General features: G+C 43.0%; 1 protein-coding gene across 2 annotated transcripts in view; it reads right to left on the bottom strand.

The window, feature by feature from the left end:
- The window catches only part of NR3C2 (nuclear receptor subfamily 3 group C member 2), a 335,429-nt gene that overhangs the window by 70,230 nt on the left and 244,788 nt on the right, over window positions 1-20,411 (bottom strand). For both annotated transcript variants that reach the window (XM_060178985.1, XM_060178986.1), the window contains exon 4: window positions 11,013-11,129. In XM_060178985.1, the coding sequence (XP_060034968.1) occupies window positions 11,013-11,129 (117 nt within the window). The remainder of the gene's footprint in view (window positions 1-11,012; window positions 11,130-20,411) is intronic.

Genomic DNA, 20,411 nt, shown 5'->3' with positions numbered 1-20,411 from the left:
CCCAATCCATATCAAATAATATTGCATCCGCCGATCACAACCTAACCAATGCAACAACTGCCACCTCAACATGCTTCACTTCAGACTGTGTCCAGAGACTTCACGGGTGGAATGACAACCCTTCAGCTTCATTACTCGGGTGAGACCTTTCCTTTAATAGTATACTCTAATTTGGTTCACTTTCTAACAAAGTCCCAAAACCTAGATATACACCAGTTTCTGTGAGAGAGAGCTTATGTTCACACGTATCCATAAACTACTGCAAAATATATACCTGAAAGCAGAAGTACACTAGAGTTTGCAGTGAGTACCTCCCTAACACTTCCTCTCCACTATTCTAAGCTTTGGGTGCATGATTGCTCACCAATTTGTTTGGCTTCGTATGTTAACTCTCTTTTCAGTCACCAGGTTCCAGATGCCATCAGGATGCTGGCCAGGCTTCCCTGAATTGAAGACCCCACCAATGTGTCCTGGAGCTCTGCTTCCCCAGAGACCCACCCTACTAGGGAAAGAGAGAGGCAGACTGGGAGTATGGACCGACCAGTCAACGTCCATGTTCAGTGGGGAAGCAATTACAGAAGCCAGACCTTCTACCTTCTGCAACCCACAAGGACCCTGTGTCCATGCTCCCAGAGGGATAGAGTGGGAAAGCTATCAGGGGAGGGGGTGGGATATGGAGATTGGGTGGTGGGAATTGTGTGGAGTTGTACCCCTCCTACCCTATGGTTTGTTAATTAATCCTTTCTTAAATAAAATTAAAAAGAAAAAAAAATAATATACTCTCCTTAGGCTCCTCAAATAAATCTTGACCCACCTACTACTCAACCTGGGCTCGAATCACTCTTTTGTTTTCTTTTCTTCCATCAATTTTCACTCTCACATTTTCACATTTATTTTAGAGGTTCACTCTTCCAACACTTCAGGTCAACTAACTTCCTTGAATTTAAACATAATACTATACCACAGATCAATGGCCCAGGGATAGAATTCCCTTTTAACAGGAACAACAGTTATTTCAAGATGGTACAGAATAGCTATTACCATGAAATGAGGACCTGGGTTTGAGCCCAGGGCCACCACATGGGGGCACCTACAGGGGAGGGAGTGAGCTCCGTGAGTGTGAAGTAGTCTTGCAGTTTCTTTCCTTCTCTGTTTCTGTCTTCCACCTCTGTTTGGAGGAAAGGAAAAAAAAAAAATGGCAGCACTATTCCACCCCTGCAGGTATCTTGAGCTTGGATCCTCTCATGCATGGTGACATGTCATCTCTGCTTGGGGAGGTTAGCCAAAAAGAGAAGGACAAATACCAGATGACCTCACTGATAGATGGAACTGAAGAAGCAATGACAGAGCTGGAGAACACAAAATGAAGCTTGGATTGGGTGTGGAGTATGGCACCAAAGCCAAGGACTCTGGGGGAGGTGGGAAATGGGAGAGGGTAGAGAAGGCTTTGGGATCCTGGTTTAAGATGGTGAAATAGGACATAGAAGTTGGGGGCCAGAGTGTGCTGCAGACGCCTGTCATGGGGAGAAGACCAGTACAGCCTGTGCCCCCCAACAGTGGTGCTGTAAGCCACTAGACCCCCAGTAAAATTATTTTAAAATGACAGTTAAAAGTGGTGGGGCTATGTAATCACCAAACCCCTGCAACAGGGCTGGTGGCAAAGAATGAAGAAAATAAAATAAAATAAAATGAAATGGCGGTTATAGAATCTCACGGTGGCAATAGAAACAGGTTAAATAAGCACAATCAAGAAACTTAAATATCACTTAAAATTCCTCATCAAGGAGTGGAGATGCAAACCACTTTGGTTTTTTTTGCTACATATTATCATTTAAGATGTTGCCAAATTATACTACGTAAGTCAACATTAAGCTCAGGGCTTATATATGTTTTTTGGAAACTAAACTTTCCTGCTACAGAGATGGAAAAAAAATAATATTGAACTAGAAGTTTGTTGAAATACAATTTCTGAATCTTTGTCATGGAACTGGTTTTACAATGAAGTCTGCTGTGCCCTTAACAACTGTCTGGCAAACCCTGGAATTGATATGAGCAAGATTTAACTGCATACTCATTCATTCCTTTATTCAATAAGCATTCACTGTATGAAGCACCCACTTGTGCTAAGTGCTCTGGATAGAAAGAGGAAAGTTCAAACACTGTCTGGCAGAAATACCTATAAACAAATAATTACAATGAAACCTCAGGATGGCTACAATAGGCTTTGGAAGCCCAGAAGGGGTACTGATTAATGTCATTGAAGGAAGTTACACAAAAGCTTAATAGGAGAAATCTTTATAAATTCTAATAGATGTAATGACACTTCACCACTGACTGAAAAGGGACACTAACTCTCCCACCATGCAAAAGACTGACCTGAGGGGGTGTTCAGATGTGGAGGGGCTGAGCTTTCTCCCTCCCTCCGTCCCTCCCTTCCTTCCTTACTTCTTAAAATTGAGGTAGCTCTAGAATGAGAGCTGCAGGCCATTTAAGAACTGTGTGTAAGGGGCAAGGCGGTGGCACACCTGGTTAAGCACACAGCTTATAATGCTCAAGGATCCGTGTTCAAGCCCCTGGTCCCCACCTGCAGGGGGAAAGTTTTCCAAGTGGTGAAGCAGGGCTGCAGGTGTCTCTCTGTCTCTCTCCCCCTCTACCTCCCCCTTCCCTCCTCTCAATTTCTGTCTCTATCCAATAATAAATAAATAAAACATAAAAAATAAAAAAAAAGAACTTTGTAGAGTCTGGGGAAGTGGCTCAGTAGGTCGAGCACAGGAACAATCCTCAGCACTGCATGGCAGAGTGCTGCTATGACCTCACAGTCTCTCTCAGAGAAATTAACTGTGTGTATAAAGTTGCAATTGGAAGGCTGTGCGAGGCAGGTGAGTCTGAAGAAATAACAAAGGCTCCTAGACACCCTAGTGTGGCCACATGCTTTGCTGGAAAACAGGTTGTTACAAAGTGCCATAGAGGAAAGAAAAAAAAAAAAAGCTCCAGCGAATTTTCACTTCCTAGAATCTATAACTGACTAGGTGAAGGATTATAAGAAAACATAGATGTCTGGATCATCAAGGAAGATCCAATATAGTCCCCAGTGAAAGGTGGAGCAAGGCAGAGGAGATGGACAACAGAAGCAGAGGTAGAAGCAACACATCTGATGTGGCTTTGAAAATGGAGGGATTCACAAGCCAAGGACTACAGGCAGTCTCCAGAAGCCAGAGAGGCAGAGAAATAATGGAGCCTCCTCCATACTACACAACTGGCTGACACAATGATTTCTAACTAGACCACTTTGGACTTCCAATATCCTGAGCTAGTCGGTAACATGTCTGTGATATTTCAAGCTTGTGGGGACACGTTATAGCAGCTGTAGTAACTTGTGCTTCAGAGGCTGCAGGTGGCACCCTCTGGGCCCTCCTGTGCTTCTGGTACAAAGCCTGGAAAAGAAGGTGCTGGCCTTTGCATTGGGAACTTGACAGAGAATACCCCAGAGTTTTCAGAAAGAAGTGTGGCAGGACGGGTAACTGACGGCGAGGATAACACAGGAGAGTAGATGGCCAGAACAGCCACATAGGTCAACACCCAGGAGTGGATCAGAGTCCAGAAAGGGGCAGGGAGCAAATGGATGTCCCAAAGTGTGTGTGTGTGTGTAGCTGAGTATAAGCCAGCATGGTGTTCACTGCTCTCTGTTCAAGATCCCATTTAGATGGAATTTCAAATAATCCAAGGGAAGACTTTAGATTTTTATGGAAGAAGAAACTAAGCTTGTCTGAGGCAATTTGACTGACTAGCTTGAGAAGCCTGTTTGGGAATAGGACAGTTGATGAGCCTTAGAGGAAATAAAGAAAGCTAAACTCTTGTACATTTTGCCTTGAATCTGCTTTCAACACAGAGTATTTAAGTCAATTTTTTAAATACAGTACTGACAGAAAAAGACTTTAACCATAAAGCAACCAGAGAGTCAACAGTGGCACCATCACTAATAGAACCTGAAAGAGCATGATGGTGTGACCCAAACCATGTCTTCAGAGTGAAGATGGACAAGAGGGTTGGAGGTTATTTCCTCTAAAGAATAAACAACAATGGAGGCTCAGAAGACATACACTTTCTCCTAACCCACTGATGACAGGTGTGAGGGAGGCCAAGCAACCTTGGCAGGAGCTGAGCATGAAGGAAAGGCAGATATCCACTTGGCTCCCTCCATCTCTTCACAGTGGGTACAAATGTCTGCCAGTGTCCAAGGGGAGTAAGAGGGCACACGCAGCGTGAAAAATGGCACCTCCAAATCTGTTCCCTCACTCCTAAAAAACTGCAAACATTCCCAGTGGTTCATTTTCCACCCTTAGAGATGAGCACTGCTGTACTCTTTTGATGATGTGTTGCTGTCTCCTTAGTACACAGTGCAGAGGATGGAACCCAGGGCCTCAGGCTTGCGGGGCATGTCTCTAACTAAAATTCACTTCCTGTAGCACTTTTCCATTTTTATAACATAGCTCCATCATCAGAGGCAGCCAGAGAGGGTAACTGCAATAGAAAGCTCCGTGGATAAAACAAAACCAAAGCCTAAATACCCAACTCCATTCCCAGGGTAGAGGGAGCAGTTGTGTCATATAGCTGTGCATGTGACACACAATACCAGGCACTGTGGACCATCCACACGGGCATCGGAAATGCAGCTAGAAAGACAGAGAGCCATCGTGACTGTGGGTCTCCAGACAGCCTAGATCTGTGGCAAGATATTCTGACACCACAGGTAGAAGATCAAGCTCTCGATGCCTTTAAGTCAAACTGGGACTGCAGACTCCAAAGACAGAGTGCTGAGGAACAGTTAAACAGCAAGCAGGAGGTTTGCAGCATCCACCCTTGGGATACACACTATGAAAGGCCCAGGGGAAGCAGCCTGGGTGGGCGTATGCCTGTACACCTGTATATTTATTTCTTGGGCAGGATGAACCTTTGCACTGAGAGGCAGTGTTGCTTTTGTCCTAAGATGGTCTTGGTCAAAGGAAGACATTAATTCAGTTAGAGGTTTGGTGAAACAAATACAGACTGGACTTAGGTTTTGAGTGCAAAATTACCATCCCAGTATTTGAGATCTGAAAGAAAGAAAATGGTCTGGGTAGCAAAGATGTGCAAAAAATTAAATCCTTAGATTTTTGTCTGTCTTTGGACCCATCCTGGACTCCCTTCAGGAAATTTTGACAGACAAAAATAGCAGTTGCTTAATTCAATATCAAGGGCTCTGACAGGTAATAAGGCTTAATTTATATGTGAAGATCCAAAAAACTTACTTCCACTGACTTAAAACAATAAGGTGCTATTTTACCATTTACTTCCCCGTTCAAAAGTCCCACTGAAATTCTTATTGTCTACAAGCAGGAAAAATGGCTGGGAGAAAGAAATCTGAGGAATGGTATTTCTTCATAAAATTCTGTACACTTGGGCTTTCTAAACTCCTACCGGTGACTGCACAGCTTGCCTCTGGAGACCCCTAAAGATATAAAAATAGTTTTCCTTATTGGATTTCAGATATTAAACCTGATCTCTTGCTGGTGTTGATCCTGTAATTCCTCTCACCAACTCCACGCTGCGTGTAAGAGACACGAGCAAGCCGGCCAGCTGGCTGTGAGAGTGGCTGGCACACGAAGTCACTTCTCCAGGGAAAAGCTCTCCCTCTCTGGCTGTGGGGCGTCAGCCAGCATTCAGACATCGGGTCTCTGGATCTTTTGTGTTTTTTTTTTTTTTTACTCACTCTCTCACACCTCTATTTTCCTCTGTAAAATATTTTTACAGGGGGGAAACTTAGTGTTGTCTCTAAGCCTTTAATTGTTTAAGCTTTATTTATTAGCTAACAGGAGGATAAAGGGGGAGAGAACCACGGTGTCAGTCTAGCACGTGGGATGATGGGGATCAAACTCTGGAAGACCTCACATGCTTCCATATAGTCCAGATAGTCCAGTGCTCTATCTGCTGCACTACCTCCTGAGCTGCCAAGTTTCTATTTTTTTCCTCTCTGCTTTTTCTTCTCCTTCCTGGTCCAGGAAATCTCCTTGGGATTCCTGTAGGCCCAAATCTTTAGCTCTTGGTTCATTCGCAACATTAGCCAGCCTTAGGTCTTTCTTTAAATGCTGGAATCAGAATATATTCCTCTAGTAACACACTAGGAGAAGAGGTGCAGAAAAGCCTAATCTATAACCTTTCTTCCACTTTTGGTGGTCTAACACTTCCTTTCAGCCTCCTGACTCACGCTGATTCCCAGAGAGCTGTTCTCATAGAGTGACCTCAGTTGTTTTAAACGCTCCTTTTTCATCATTACTCTAAAACAGTATTCCAGATTATTACAAATTTTCCTCAGCCACAACTGTATTGGCACAGTGCACTGTGAAGATGAAATTTAATTTAAATATTTCCTCTCTTTGTTTTCTTTTTTCAGATTATAAATTTTTATCAAAGAGGGAGAGAGAGACCAGACTACTGCTCAACTCTGGGATATGTGGTTCTGACAATCGAACCCAAGGTTTTGTGTATATAAATTCTGTTCTCCACAACTGAGCTATCGTCCCAACTACCTTAGCAACTCATCCAGAGGACATTCAACAAAGTTTCAAAATGTTTTTAATTGTCATAGCTTTGAGAAAGAAGATTGTCACTGACCTCTAACAGGCAGAGACCAAGGATCTGACTAACATGCCATGATGCACAATGACAGTCTCAAAGAACTAGCTGGTTCCAATGATCACCAATGCAGAAGCTGAGATATTGGCTCTAAAGGTGATGTACGGACTCAGCATGCCCTCTCTATTAAGGCAACGCTGTGACATAGAAACTGTATGTTAGGCTATTCTGTTATAATTCCAAAGTAACCAGTGGTAATTACATTTTATAGAGCATAATTATATAATTTCATAGTGCAATTATCTATTACATGATACTATAATTACATAATGCTTGAAAAGCTACAACACAATTACATGCACTTTGGGCTGGCAAAGTAGCTCGCTTGAATAGTGCGCTGCTTTGCTGTTTGTGCAACTCCAATTAGAACCTGGCCCCCACTGCACTGAAGAAAGCTTTGTATTGTGGCTTCCCCCCTTTTTCTAAAAAAAAAAGACCTCTCAAATCATATATACTTTAAAAAACATTTTAGTAGTGTGTCTGTCTATGTGTTCAAATTCAGCTGACAGACTACAAAGTTGGTTCAGTGTTCATTTAACGAATAGTGGCGGTGTGTCATCTAGATTCTAAATTACTAATCTCCCCTGATTCTCACTTGCATACTTCAGAAGGTGGGTTTCGGTGTCCCATCTCTTACGACATGGATTTCAGAACAAGGGGGGGGGGTGTAGTGTGATTTAACTGAAAACACCAGCAGTTCAGAGATGGGAGGTCTAGCTTCATCGTTTCATTGCTGTGGCATCTCTGGGCAATTCACTTCACTTCTCTAGGCACCTGAGGGTCGCCATTACTTAACCACTGACACATCAGATGCCACAATGTCCTTCAGATGAGGTGTGAATGGGCTACTTTGAAGAAAACAGAGAGGTTGTCGCCACCTGTTAAGTCACTTACTTATTGAGCAAGGACTTCCTTTCACTCACCTTGGCTCCGTGGGCAGTAAAGCCTAGTCGGGCAACGTACTAACCAATACAAGGGAAGGCCAGGGAAACACAGGCTCCTTGGTAGAGAGGTCATTTGCCTGAGGTTATGAGGCTCCGGAAGTGGTGGGACAAGGATTTCCCACCTGGGCAGTTTGGTGAGAGCCTGTTGCTCTCAACTAGCCTTAGCCTTGCATTTAGAACCACCTCATGTGAATAGTATCAGAAGACCACAGTTCATTTCCCTCTTGATTTCCAAGAGTCACTGGCAACTCCGGGCAGCCACATCTACTCCCTGGTCCCTCATCCTTACGAACCAGAGAGCAAATTCATCCATCAGATCAAAGAGGATGATGCTCACTTTATTACTTTTTTCAAACGTCCCAATAGGCTAACACATGCACTGTCTGCACATACACTGGATACAGCATATGCAAACTCATGGTAACTGTACATGCACTGCATACTACATATGCCTTAAACTAGACGAAGGTCAAAGGTACAGAAGAAAATATAACAATTCTCCGTTTTATTCCTGTCTTCCAGCTTTCCAGTCCTATCTACTGAGATACCCACCGTTAACAGCTACATGTATATATCATTCCAGAAATGTCCTCTATAACACACATTATTTTTAAATATATGTTTTATTAGCAAGTTAAGAGTGGACCCACCCTCCTCCAACAGTAGCCACCATAACTCTCCCAAGGCCACAGATATGTGTTGACTATATATATTTTTTCCTTTTTCAAGTTCATGTGTTTCAGTTCCCTATATTCCACCTATGAGTGAAATCATCCCACAGTTTTCCATTTCTGTACTTACCTCACTATTCATAATACCTGACAGTCCCCATCCACTTAGTCCCAAAGGACATGTTAAAGTCATTTTAACTGCTGAGTAGTACTCTACTGACTATATGTTCCATGCCTTTTTTTTTTCTGTAAGACTGAAATTAATCATTTTTTAAATTCTATTTCCCCTCTAAATCCAAGTATTCCTCATAGGGTTTTTTCATACATATAAATCTGTATGTATATGTACATGTGTATGTATATGTACATGTACATATACATAGACAGAGGGAGAGAAAAAGACACCTGCAGACTTCCTTCACCACTTGTGACACTTCCCTTCTGCAGGTAGGGAGTGGGAGCTCAAACCCAGGTCCTTAAGCATGGCAGTGTCTGTGATCAACCTGGTGAGCCAGTGTGCAGCCCCTCCACCCATTTAAAAATTTTAGCCAGGGAAATGAAAAGGCATGCGCCAGAGAAGTGTGCGGTTAGCTGATCCCATCCAGAAGCTGATGCCCATGTTTATCCACTTCTAAGACCCCACTTTCACTTCCTTTCTAAGCCACACCTACACACCTATTACAACTTCCAGGCGCCCTTTCTTTTTTTTCTTCCATTTCAAATAAGAGAAGTGCAGGACTTCCTCAGGTATTCTCCAGATTCTCTTCCCTCTCAGTGATGGGGCAAACACAAAGGTTCCTGGTCATAAAGTTTCCGGCCCCAGTGGAACTGGGGTCCAGAGCCCTCTGGTCATTTTTTCCTTACATTTCCCCCTCTGGGAATATGAACCTAAATTCTTTTTGGGATGCAAAAGTAAGGGATCCTGGCTTCCATAATTGCTTCTCTACTGGACATTGACATTAGCTAGCTGATCCATGCCCCCAGTATGTCTCCATCTTTCCCTAGCAGGGTAGGGCTCTGGGAGGTGAGATTTGGAACATGATGCATGCATTACTTTTTCTAGAAGAGATGTAAAACTTACATGAAATATTCTATCTTGCAATTTCGTTTTCCCCTCACTAAGCAGCATTTTGGAGACCAGTCATATACTATTTCCCTTTCTTTGATTCAACTCTAATTAAAAGTTTGCAATTTATTTAATCAATCTTAAACAGATAAATATTTAATATATTGCTGATGTCAAGCAATGCTGAGTGTATTTCTTACATTGCAAGAATATACTTAAATTACTAAATGTGGAAATGTTGAATCAAAGGATACTGCTTTCATCATTTCACTTAAATAGCTGAATTGCTCTCCACAGGGGTTATATGAATTTATATTTTCACTGAAAATGTATGAGATCACCACTGAGTCTTATTTTATTTCCACAGTAAAACATTGTATCATAAAAGTGATTCACTAAATTATGTATCATTTTAAATTTCCTTCCTCTTATGATGGCTAGATTGAAAATCTTTTCTAGTATATCAAGAGCAATTTCTATTTCTTTTATCTGAAAATGTTCATATTTTTGTTCTTTCTACTTGAACTTTTCTAAATTTGCTGATTATTTATCTTTCAGAATTGTAGGAACCCCATCAATGCAACAAATAAACCCTTTCGCTAGAAGTACTTTCTACCTCATCACCCCTAGACTTTTTTCTTTTTCTTTTCTTTTTGCTTCTACAGTTATATTTAATTTGTAAGTGGTATTGATTTCCTCAGTTTTCCCCTTTCATATTTTCTGGGTTTTATATTTAGAAAAGTCTTCTCTACTTTGAAAGTATTCTAAAAAAAAAAAATCATGTTTTCTTTTCATACTTCTGTGGTTATATTTCCAAACTAAAATCTCTGTGAGACCAGAATTTATTTTGATAGATGGTAAAGAGTTTGGATTAAAATTTCTTGTTTTCCAGATGGCTTCCCTAGTTGTCATAATAATTTCTGCTGAGTAATCTGCCCTTCCCACCACTGACCTGAATCACCAACTGTATCCTATGCCAAATTCTCCTATTTTTAATGTACTTCTTGGCTCTGTAGACCTGACAATGGATAAGCAAATAGAGACAATTTACATTTCTTTAGCCGTGTTAAATGTTGAGGTTGGTTGAGCTAGTTGGCTGTCATTATTTTTTACTTTCTAGACAGACAGTATCTTAGAAATTCAGGATCATTAACTGGTATTTCTGTTAGGGTTTTACTATATTCACAAATTACCTCAGTGAAAAGTGACGCTGTTAAGATGTTTTCTCTTCCCATCCATGGACATTGTATATTTTGTGTCTGATTCAAGTCTCTAGTTCCTCCACTCTTTTGGTGAGTTTCTCTAACATTTAAGTTTTTGCTTTTCATGTAAACCTCCCTTTACAACATTTCCCTCTAGTTAGGAATGTATTCCTATTCATTTGAAGGCTACCACATATAGGTCTTATCTTTAAATAAACACAGTAATAAAAATTGCCATTCATTTTTTCTTTAAACCATAGCAAACTCAGGGTTGCAAACCTCACGAGAACCATAGCAACACAACACACTTCTTTTTAACTTCTGCAAATAAAACAGGCTTCACCTAAAATGTTTTAGCATTAAAACTGCACTTCTTAGATTTTTGAAATTTCGATAGAAAAGAGTCTAGTTATGGTGTATTAAATATTAGTGATTTTTTTTAAAGCACAAAACTTACCTCCTAAATTCATTCCAGCTTGAAGACATTTCTGAAGTCTGCAGGCAGGACAATTCTTCCGACGAATTTTATCAATGATGCAATCATTTCTTCCAGCACATAAGTAGTTGTGTTGCCCTGAATAAAGTAAAAAAAAAAAGATTTTATCAAGACAGAGAATATTAAATTAATATGAAGTACTAACATGTACAATCAGAATATGAAACTTCAAAAAAAAAAAAGAAAGAAACTGCTTCTTTTCTGCCTTGGAATCTTGCCTTCCCACAAAAGCAAGATGGAAAGCATGGTTTACAGATGACTTTAGACACTGGGAGGCTCAGCTTTGCACAGCTGAGATTTTGGCTTCCAGGTGCAATGATTAATACTGTGTTTATTTCTGGAAGGCTCTCATATTGGTAGAGCCCTGCTCTCTTTTGTCTAAGCTTGGTAGCAGTATGTGTCCTTTCAGGAGATGGGTGCCAATCCCATTCGGACATCACAAAAGCGTCAGTCTACACAAAGGCCTTGCTGCAGCTGCCCACACTGCTATGCCCACCATTTCCACATGCGATTTCAGTGGGAGGACTGTCAAATACTACAACTGGAAATGCTTACTTCTTTCAATCTGTATGTGTCATTGGAACTAAGCCTCACATGTGGGCATGCAGACAAGCTTACAAAGTGCTATCTACTGCTAGGAATTAAAATGCAAATTTGCTCTACTAGTTATCTACCCTGAAAACCATCAGGTGCTAGGAAACACTGGGTACCCAGCAATGAGTCAGACACAGGGGTTTCTGCACTTGTCCCCTTCATTCATATCAGAGGAGACAACAGAGGAAGAACTTAAGTCAATTTGTAAAGGCGTAATACACTAACAAGTGTGGGCATGAAGGACCTAAGGGAACGGGCCTATGACATGATGGAGAAGGATGCTGACATTTCAGGCAGAGAATGCATAGGAAAGCTCCCCCCTCCCGGAAGTGACCCTATTATTTAATTTTATTTTTGCCACAATGGCTTCTTCCCCCCTGCATGACTTCGCCACTCCCAGTGGACTGCTGCTGTCTTTATTTTTAAAAAGCAGATATTTATTAATGAGATCGGGAGAGACAGAGAATCGGAGGATCGCTCTGGCACAAACGTTCCCACAGAGCAAACTCAGAACCTCATACCTGAAGGCACAACACTTTATCCACTGCACTACATGCCAAATCTTGGTTTGCTTTTGGGGTAGAAAGTGAAAGACACACACGAGAGATACAACAAAGGAGTGGAGACACCATACCACTGCTTCACTGCTCATGAAGTTTCTCCTTTCTGTGGTGTATCCATGTGGTGGCCAGGGCATCAAACCCAGGTCCGCACACATGAATGTTCCTGGCCTTCTGGGAGGTGATTCGTTTTATTTTATCTTATTATTCAGACACCTAACACCTATTATGGGAAAATGAGAGTTTGTATCTATGTGCTGAGAATTGTACTGTAGACCAGCCACTAACTGCCACCACTACCACTTCCCATAAAATGAAGAGAGAAAAAAAGCATAAAGCAAAGACTGTAGGTCATTAAATTTACTGGCCATCAGGACACAACTCCACACTCTTCAGAGAAATATAAGAGAATACAGAGCCTCCAAAATTAGCAGAAATACTTTAATAGGAAAAATGTAGACAAGGGTCAATAGAAATATCAGTCAAACATATACTCATAAGCGATAAAATATTGGAATTAGCAGATAAGATTTCCTAATATGTTAGTATGTGTAATAAAATATGAATAAGAGGTAAAATGTGGATTATTAGGTGAGAGGTGGAAACTATAAAAACAAACAGAAAGGGAGATTCAAGAATCAAACAGTACAGTATCTAACATATTATTGGCTAGAGTTAACGATATATTGGACACTACAAAAAATGTATCACTTTAGATAAAAATATAAATACAGGAGTTGAGAGATAGTTCATTGGGTAGTAGGAGAACATCACCATGTGTAAAATCCTGTTCAAGCCCTGGGACCACACATGGCATGGTGGAGCAGGCTCTCTCCCTCTATCTCTGTCTATCTAAAATTTTTATAAAGAATGAAAAATAGCCCAAGAGCTGTGGAACTGTGCATGAGTGAGGTTCTAATGCTGAAAAGGAAGGATTTGCCTAAACAGAAGCACAAGAGGAAAAATAGTAAATAAATAAGGAATCAATGGCTTGAGGAGAGTATCAAGTATTTCAGTATGTGTTTAGTTGAAACTGTGGAAGTAGGAGAGCGACTAGGTCAGAAAAATACATGACATTTCCAAAGTTTCCAAAACAACAATTCACAAATCCAGAAAGCATCAGAAACCCCTGAAAGGTATATAAAAAAATCACAAAGATATAACATAATTAAACTGTTGAAAAAGAAGTATAAAAAGAAAATTCTTAAAGCAACTAGAGGGTAAAAAATTACAGTACCTAAGTAAAGATAAAAGTATAACTGATTTTTAGCAAAACAACTGAGGTCAGAGGACAGTAGATAACATCTTAAGAATTCTATAAGCAATGAAAATATTTTTCCAAATGAAAGTGAAATACAATTTTGGGATAAACCATGCTAAGAATTTTTTGCTAGCACAATTACATTACAAGGAATGAAAAAGTTGTTCTTTGCACGGAAAGGAGATATAGCAGATAGAAATTTGGAGGCACAGAAAAGAAATAGGAGGAGTAGAAAAGAAAGAGATGGTAAAATGTAAAAGAGTCCCTTTCTTAAATTCCTTAAAGGTCAAATGACCGAGTCAGGAATAAAAATGCATCGTGGGATTTATAAAATATACGAGAAATATCTGAAAACAGCACAGAGACTACAAGTGAATATAAGCAAAATCCTATTGATCCAGGTTTCTTATAGTATATTTAAAGTGTTACAATCTGGCTCCTGGTAGACTATAGACATTAAGATCACATGCAGCTGACCCTGGGGGGTTGAGATCTAGCAGCACAGGAAGCAGGGGGCGACTCCATAGCTGGCGGCAAGTACAGTATGATCTTTCTCTTTCTCTGCTTCTCAGCTTTCGAAAAGGGAACACAAACACCGAGGCAGTGGAACTCAAGTATAGCAATGACTATAATAATGGAAATGGTCTAAATACTCTGATTAAAAGTCATGGCTGTTAGACTTTTTTTTAGGATTTTTTTTTTAAACAAGAATGTGTTATGATGTATTTTATTTGTTTCTTATTGCTTTAAAATATTTTTTGCTTTGTTAATATTTTATTTTTATTTATTGGATAGATACAGAGAAACTGAGATAAGAAGGGGGTAGAGGAGAGGGAGGGGGAGGAGGAGAGACTGAGACCTACAGCACTGCTTCACCTGTAGGTGAGGACTGGGAACTTGAACTGGGGCCCTTGTGCTTGGTAACATGTGAGCTCCACCAGCTGTGCCACCACTCAGCCCCTATTATGATGTATTTTAAATACAAAATACAAATAGGCTTATCTATGACAGCCCCACTTGTTTAAAAAGTAAGCAACCCACTTCTAAATAACTTGTGGGTCAAGGAGGAAAAATTATAAAATAATAGTGAAATATTCCAAACTGAGAGGTAATAAAAATAGCATCAAAATTTGTGGTATATCCCTAACGCATTTCTAAGAAAGAGAAAAATTTCTAGTTTCAGGTACTTACATCACATAAAAGGGAAAGATTTCCAATTGATGATCTAAGATTCTATCTTAAGCAGCGAGAAAAAAAAAAAAAAAGTAATCCAAAAGCAAACAGGAGCAATGACACAGTAGTGCATAAATCTAGGCCGGAACAAGGACAGCCAAACAAGACAGAGAAGCCACTGTAACCCAGGCTTGGCTGTTTGTAAAGCAGAAGTGATCAGTTGCCAGCAGATAGGCTGGGGGCTCTGCTCTGTCTTCTCACTCAGAAGCTGCTGCTGCAGCTGCTACAGTGAACACGGGGAGTCCTGGGGCAGAGGGACTGTAGGAACTGTGACTTGGGGGATCTATTGCTCCAGCCTTGCCGGACAAGACTCCCTGCTCCAATCTAGCCCAATGGCCCCGTGTGTGCACAAGGCGGCAGGAAGCAGGCTCCCACCTTGAGATCTCACTGGAAGACAGAGAACCCAAAGCAGGGCAGAGCCCCACCCAGAAGACATGCAGGAGAACTGGAATAGAGAATTCAGTCTGAGCACCAGTTCTGCCCTTCTTTCTTTCCGCTTTTTCTCTCTCTCTTTCTCTCTGCAACCAAGGTCCCTGAGGCTTGGTGCCTGCAGGATAAATCCAGTGGGTATTCCCCACCTCCTTTGTATTGTTGTTAATATAATAGTACAGAAACGGGGGGGGGGGGCAAGAGGAAGAGAGAAAGAGAGACAGACCTGGAACTCTGATTCACTGCTAGTGTAGCTTCTCCCTTGTAGGTGAAGACCAGTGGGGGGTTTGAACCCTGGACCTTGCGCATGGTGATATGTGCATTTAGCCTGGTATGCCGCTTCCTGGCCCCTTCACTATTGCTTTCCTTTGGACGAATTAAAGGTTCATTTTAGGGCTGGGCAGTGGCACACTTAGTTCAAGCTCCTGGTCCCTACATGTGAGGGGAAGCTTCATGAATGGCGAAGTAGTGCTACAAGAGTCTATCTCCCCCCACCTTTAAAATTTTTTAAATTATATTTATTTACTTATTAGAGACAGTCAGAAATTAAGAGGTGGGGGGGGGAGAAAGAGAGGGAGAGAGACAAAGAGACATCTACACATCTGCTTCACTACTTGGGAAGCTTTCCCCCTGAAGTTGAGGAGTGCGGGCTCGAACCTGGGTCCTCGCGCACTCTAGCATATGTGCTCAATCAGACGCACCGCCACCCGGCCTCATTCTCTCTTCCCCTCTCTACCTCTCCCTTGCCTCTTAATGTCTGTCTCAAATAAACAAAAGGTATTTTTAAAAGCACTTCTCCAAAGTCAGCTCCTGACACTATCCTCGTTGAAGTTAGGATCTCAGCCTAGGAATGTGAGGCAGTCACAAAGAGTATGATCTATCAGTCTCCTACTATGAAAGAAAAAGCTCCTTTTGAAAAGTGGGGTTGAAGTGGTCTCTCCAGAAATAACTGAGTTATTATTTTTTAACAAAAACATTAAGAAGCTACCTATTACATTTTCTTTTCTCTTTCTTCCTCTTTCTTTCCTTCTTTCTTTCTTTTTGTGTGTGTATATGTGGGGGAGTATTTCCAGGTTCTGTCAACCAAGGGAGTAACCCAAGGAACAACTTACTGCTAAGTCCTAAGTCTCACAATGATTTTTATCTGTGTCACTGAGCTGACAAGCATGCATAGCAGGAATTTGTACCCCAAAAATCTCGGGAATTAAAGACTAATGGAGCCCCAGCAATGATAGACAGATAAGCTAGATAGACAGACAGATAAAAGTAACGTTTGGGCTGATAGGGCAGCTCGCCTGGACGGTGTGCCTGCTGTGTCACCCATGCCCGGCCTCCACTGCACTGGGAGAAGCTTCCACACCATGTTATCTTCCCCACTCTCTCTCTGTCTTTATATCTGAAAAAGTCAACCTGGTGTGACAACAAAAGGAATAAGCTAGCTACCTTAAACGCGTTTAAATATCACCTTTTCTGTTATTTCAAGCTGTGGTGTTTGCCTAACTGACTTATTCATGGAGTAGTTAATATGCTGGTTCCAGGCGGTTCAGCAAGGAAGAGTGGCTTAGGTCTTCTGAGCCTCCATGCCCTGCTCCGTGGAATGGGTGTAGTGCCTCTGACTTTGTAGGATGCCAGGGGGATTCCGATCAACATGCTCAATGAGCGAGAAGCGTGTGTGGCTTGGACTAAGGACCTGGGAAATAGCAGCAGTGATGCTGTCACTCTTCTCTTTGGTTGGCTCAGGAACACAGACATGTAGCAGAGGGAGACCCAAAGAGCAAACACAGTCCTGCTCTCACTTCACTACACACAAGTGCAGTCCTTCCTGTGGGAGAGAATCTCACCGGTGCGTTGGGAAGGCGCTAGAAGGAGAGGGCCCATCTGAGACAAAGCAAATACTACTTATCGCTCAGCTCGTTCCCCGTCCAGAGCAGGCAAGCGTGTGCGGGCAGTGAACTAGATCTGCAGAGTAAACACAGCCAGTCGGAAGGACTCTCTGGTCTGTCTGTGATTTGGCTGAGAATTCGTGTAGAGCTTGGGGTGGACAGAGTGGTGGAAGGTGCTGGAGTGTTACACATCTTCCTCCCTTTGGTGCTCCTCTTAATCCACTTTCTAGTTTTAGTTACTACCAAGAGTCTTAAAGGACAGCTGGGGAACACATCACTCCCAGTCCAAGTTTTTCTTTTCTGGACTCTTCAGTTTCACCTATTCATGAGATTATTTTGGCATTCATTTTCCTCTTTTTGTCTATGCCACTTCATCTGACTCTTTCCAGTTCTATCCAAGATTAGGCAAGGAGATAAGTTCATCATTTTTTACAGCTGAATAGTATTCCACTCTGTGTGTATCATGACTTTCTTAGCTGTTGGGCATCTGGGCTGCTTCCAAGTTTAGGTTATTATTACACATTGTGCAAAACAAAGGAGTCTGGGAAGGAATGGGTGTGAAGTTGGACTTGGGGTCCTAGTACAGGATGGTGAGAAAGGACCTAATTTTTGGGTAACAGTTTGCAGACACCTATCATGGGGAATTGAGAAACTGTACCCATGTCAAGAAATGTCCTGTAACTCTTCCCCCTCCCCCAACAAAGTGATTTTGGGGGAAAAAAAAAGACAGCTGGGCAGGTGGCTGAGAGCAGAGTGGAAAGCTTGCAGGCAGGAGGCCTGGAGTCTAGCTCCAGCACTACATTCACCCCACACTATTCCTCTTGCTCAAAAAATGCTCACAGCAACCTTTGAAATATATATAAATATTTCATTATATATATTTATATCTATTAATTTTCAATAGAGACAGAGAAATCAAGAGTGATGGGGAAGATAGGGAGACAGACACTGGCAGCACTGCTTCACTGCTTATGAAGCTTCCCTCCTGCAGGTGGGGACTGGGGCCTCAAACCTGGGTCCTTGCACACTGTAATGCCCCCTAAAATATTATTATTTTTTATGTTCGCAGGATTTAATAAGGAGGCACACAGGTTCAGGGGCAGAAGAAGCCATGAAGGGAGAGCACTATTCTGCCAGGACCCTGAGGGAGCCTGTGCCCCAGGGAGAGGAGGTGGAGTGATGGGTATTTAAAGGCAAGCATGCTAGGGCCAGAGTTCCAGCAGAGCTGAAAGAGATGCTGGGATTTAAACTGTGTTCCCACTCAAGCTCCTTTTAATAGGGCCGGGGGTGGGGGGCTGGGGGCAGCAGAGCACTGCTGAGCCCCACATACACGGTGCTGGGATCATAGCATGCTAGGAATGCACTCTACCTGCCAAGGCACTGCCCAGCCACTCAGAGTCTGAAAACATGGCAGAAAGCAGCAAACCATGGGGCTGGAAGATAGCTCAGCAGGTAGAGACAGACGGCACGCTGTACTGAGGATGAGACCACCCGCACCAGTGGAAGCACCTGAACTGGGGAAGTTTCAAGAACGCTGGAGTGCACTGTGCAAGGGCCCAGGTTCAAAACCCCAGCCCCCACCTGCAGGGGAAAGCTTTGCTAGCAGCCAAGCAGTGCTGCAGGTATCTCTCCCTCTCTAGCTCAATCCCCTCCATTTTGCTCCCTCCTCACTCATAAATCAAGCATAAGCTCCCGCACCCCACTCCACCCACAGCCCCACACATTCCCCATCCTAAGGCCAAGGCCAGTTGTGGAGCAAGCAGCCTCTGGATCATCTGACTGACAGCCTCCGGGCCCTCTATAGTCAGGGGGTCTTCCTGGCCCCAGTGATGCTCTGGCCTCTGCTCCCATCCTGCTCATGGGGTCCCCCCTTATATCCCTCTGAACTGGGGGCATCAGCATCCTTTCCTACTATCTGCAATCTGAGACAAGAGGCTTTACCATCCCGCATGGGTCCTCATTGGCCGCATGGCAATAATCTGGGCGCTAGTCTTACCACTTACCTCACAGAGGGACACACCACACACAGCACTGCCAGAAGGGCCAGAAATGGAGCCGCTGGCGCTTGTCACAGCACTGCAGCCTTCATGGTGCACTGACACTCCCGTGACCTAGGTCCTGCTCTCCAGCCTCTGTCTTCCCATGACAACTATGACTATGACTCCTTCTCCTTATTTCTGTTCTATAAAGCTCACTGATTTATTTATAAAAGATGGGGGGATTCTATGATGCCACCCCCCGGCCTCTTTCTGTTCCCCTTTGCTCCTGACCTGGGGCTTAGTCTGAGAGAAGGAGCCAGCTCTCTGGCCTCAGCACCACCTTCTCCTCTTGGGCGGAACCCTGTCGGGGAGCAAGTGCAGCCCTCAGACTTGGGGTGTGGGGGTTCCCTTTCTGACTCAGCATGGCCTGTGTCTACATTCATTTCTGGAACTCGGACAGCAGCTCCCTTTCCTTTTGTTCTCGCCAATAAGCCATATCCTTTACTTATTTATTGACTTACATTTTGCAGAGCCTGGGCTCATGTATATGAGATCTCACTACTTAGAAGCTTTTTTCCCCCCTAAAGTGCTGCTCAGTTCTGGCTGATGGTGGTGCTGAGGATTGAACCTAAAGCTTCTGAAGCTTCAAGATTGAAGGTCTTTTTGCATAACCACTGTACTATCTCCGGAGCCCATTCAGAGGCTTTTTTTAATTCGGAAACAGAGACAGACAGACAGACTACAGTACCAGAACTTCCTCCTTTGCCATGGCACCTCCCATGTGGTGCTGGAGCTTGAACCTGGGCCTCATACATGACAATGCAGGCATCCGACCTGCTGAGCTAGCTCTCAGCCCCTCATAGTTTTTATTTACCTCCCTCCCCCCAAAGTTGCTCTTTCATTTCCTCCAGCCAATCCTCTGCTTTGTTCTTCAATTTGTTAGGAGTCTGGGTAAGGAACTGGGGTGTGCTTTCACGGATCCCTTAAGAGATGGCGAGTGAGCACTGGAGGAAGCTTTGGTGCAGTGGTGTCTCTCTCCCTCTCTATCTGTAAAAGCTACTTATGGAGTCCTCTCAGAAGCAACGGTGACGAAGAGATAAAGGGAGAGCCAGAGCCATAACCAGAGCCAGAGCCTCCGAGCCCCGATCACAACAGTTAAAGAGAAGGACACAAAAGCAAGAGCTTCCAGGGGCTCCTGTCAGGAAGAAGCCACTCCTGCCACCAAGTCCAGTCCCTTCCACCGCCCTGGATCTTGCCCTCAACCCAGCCAGCCAGATCCCCCGTGCCCAGCTTGCTCAGAGGCGAGGAACCCAGAGAACATATCTGCTGCAGGAGCCGACACTAGTTGCAAGCCTCTTGCTGACAGGGAGGAGCACTTCCAACCCACTTCTGTTGTTTTGCTCCCCATTTTCAAAAACCTC

The sequence above is a fragment of the Erinaceus europaeus genome, chromosome 19 (assembly GCF_950295315.1).
Source record: "Erinaceus europaeus chromosome 19, mEriEur2.1, whole genome shotgun sequence".
NCBI lineage: Eukaryota > Metazoa > Chordata > Mammalia > Eulipotyphla > Erinaceidae > Erinaceus > Erinaceus europaeus.
Note: the sequence above shows the minus strand (reverse complement) of the source record. Positions and strands in the feature narration are given on the sequence as shown.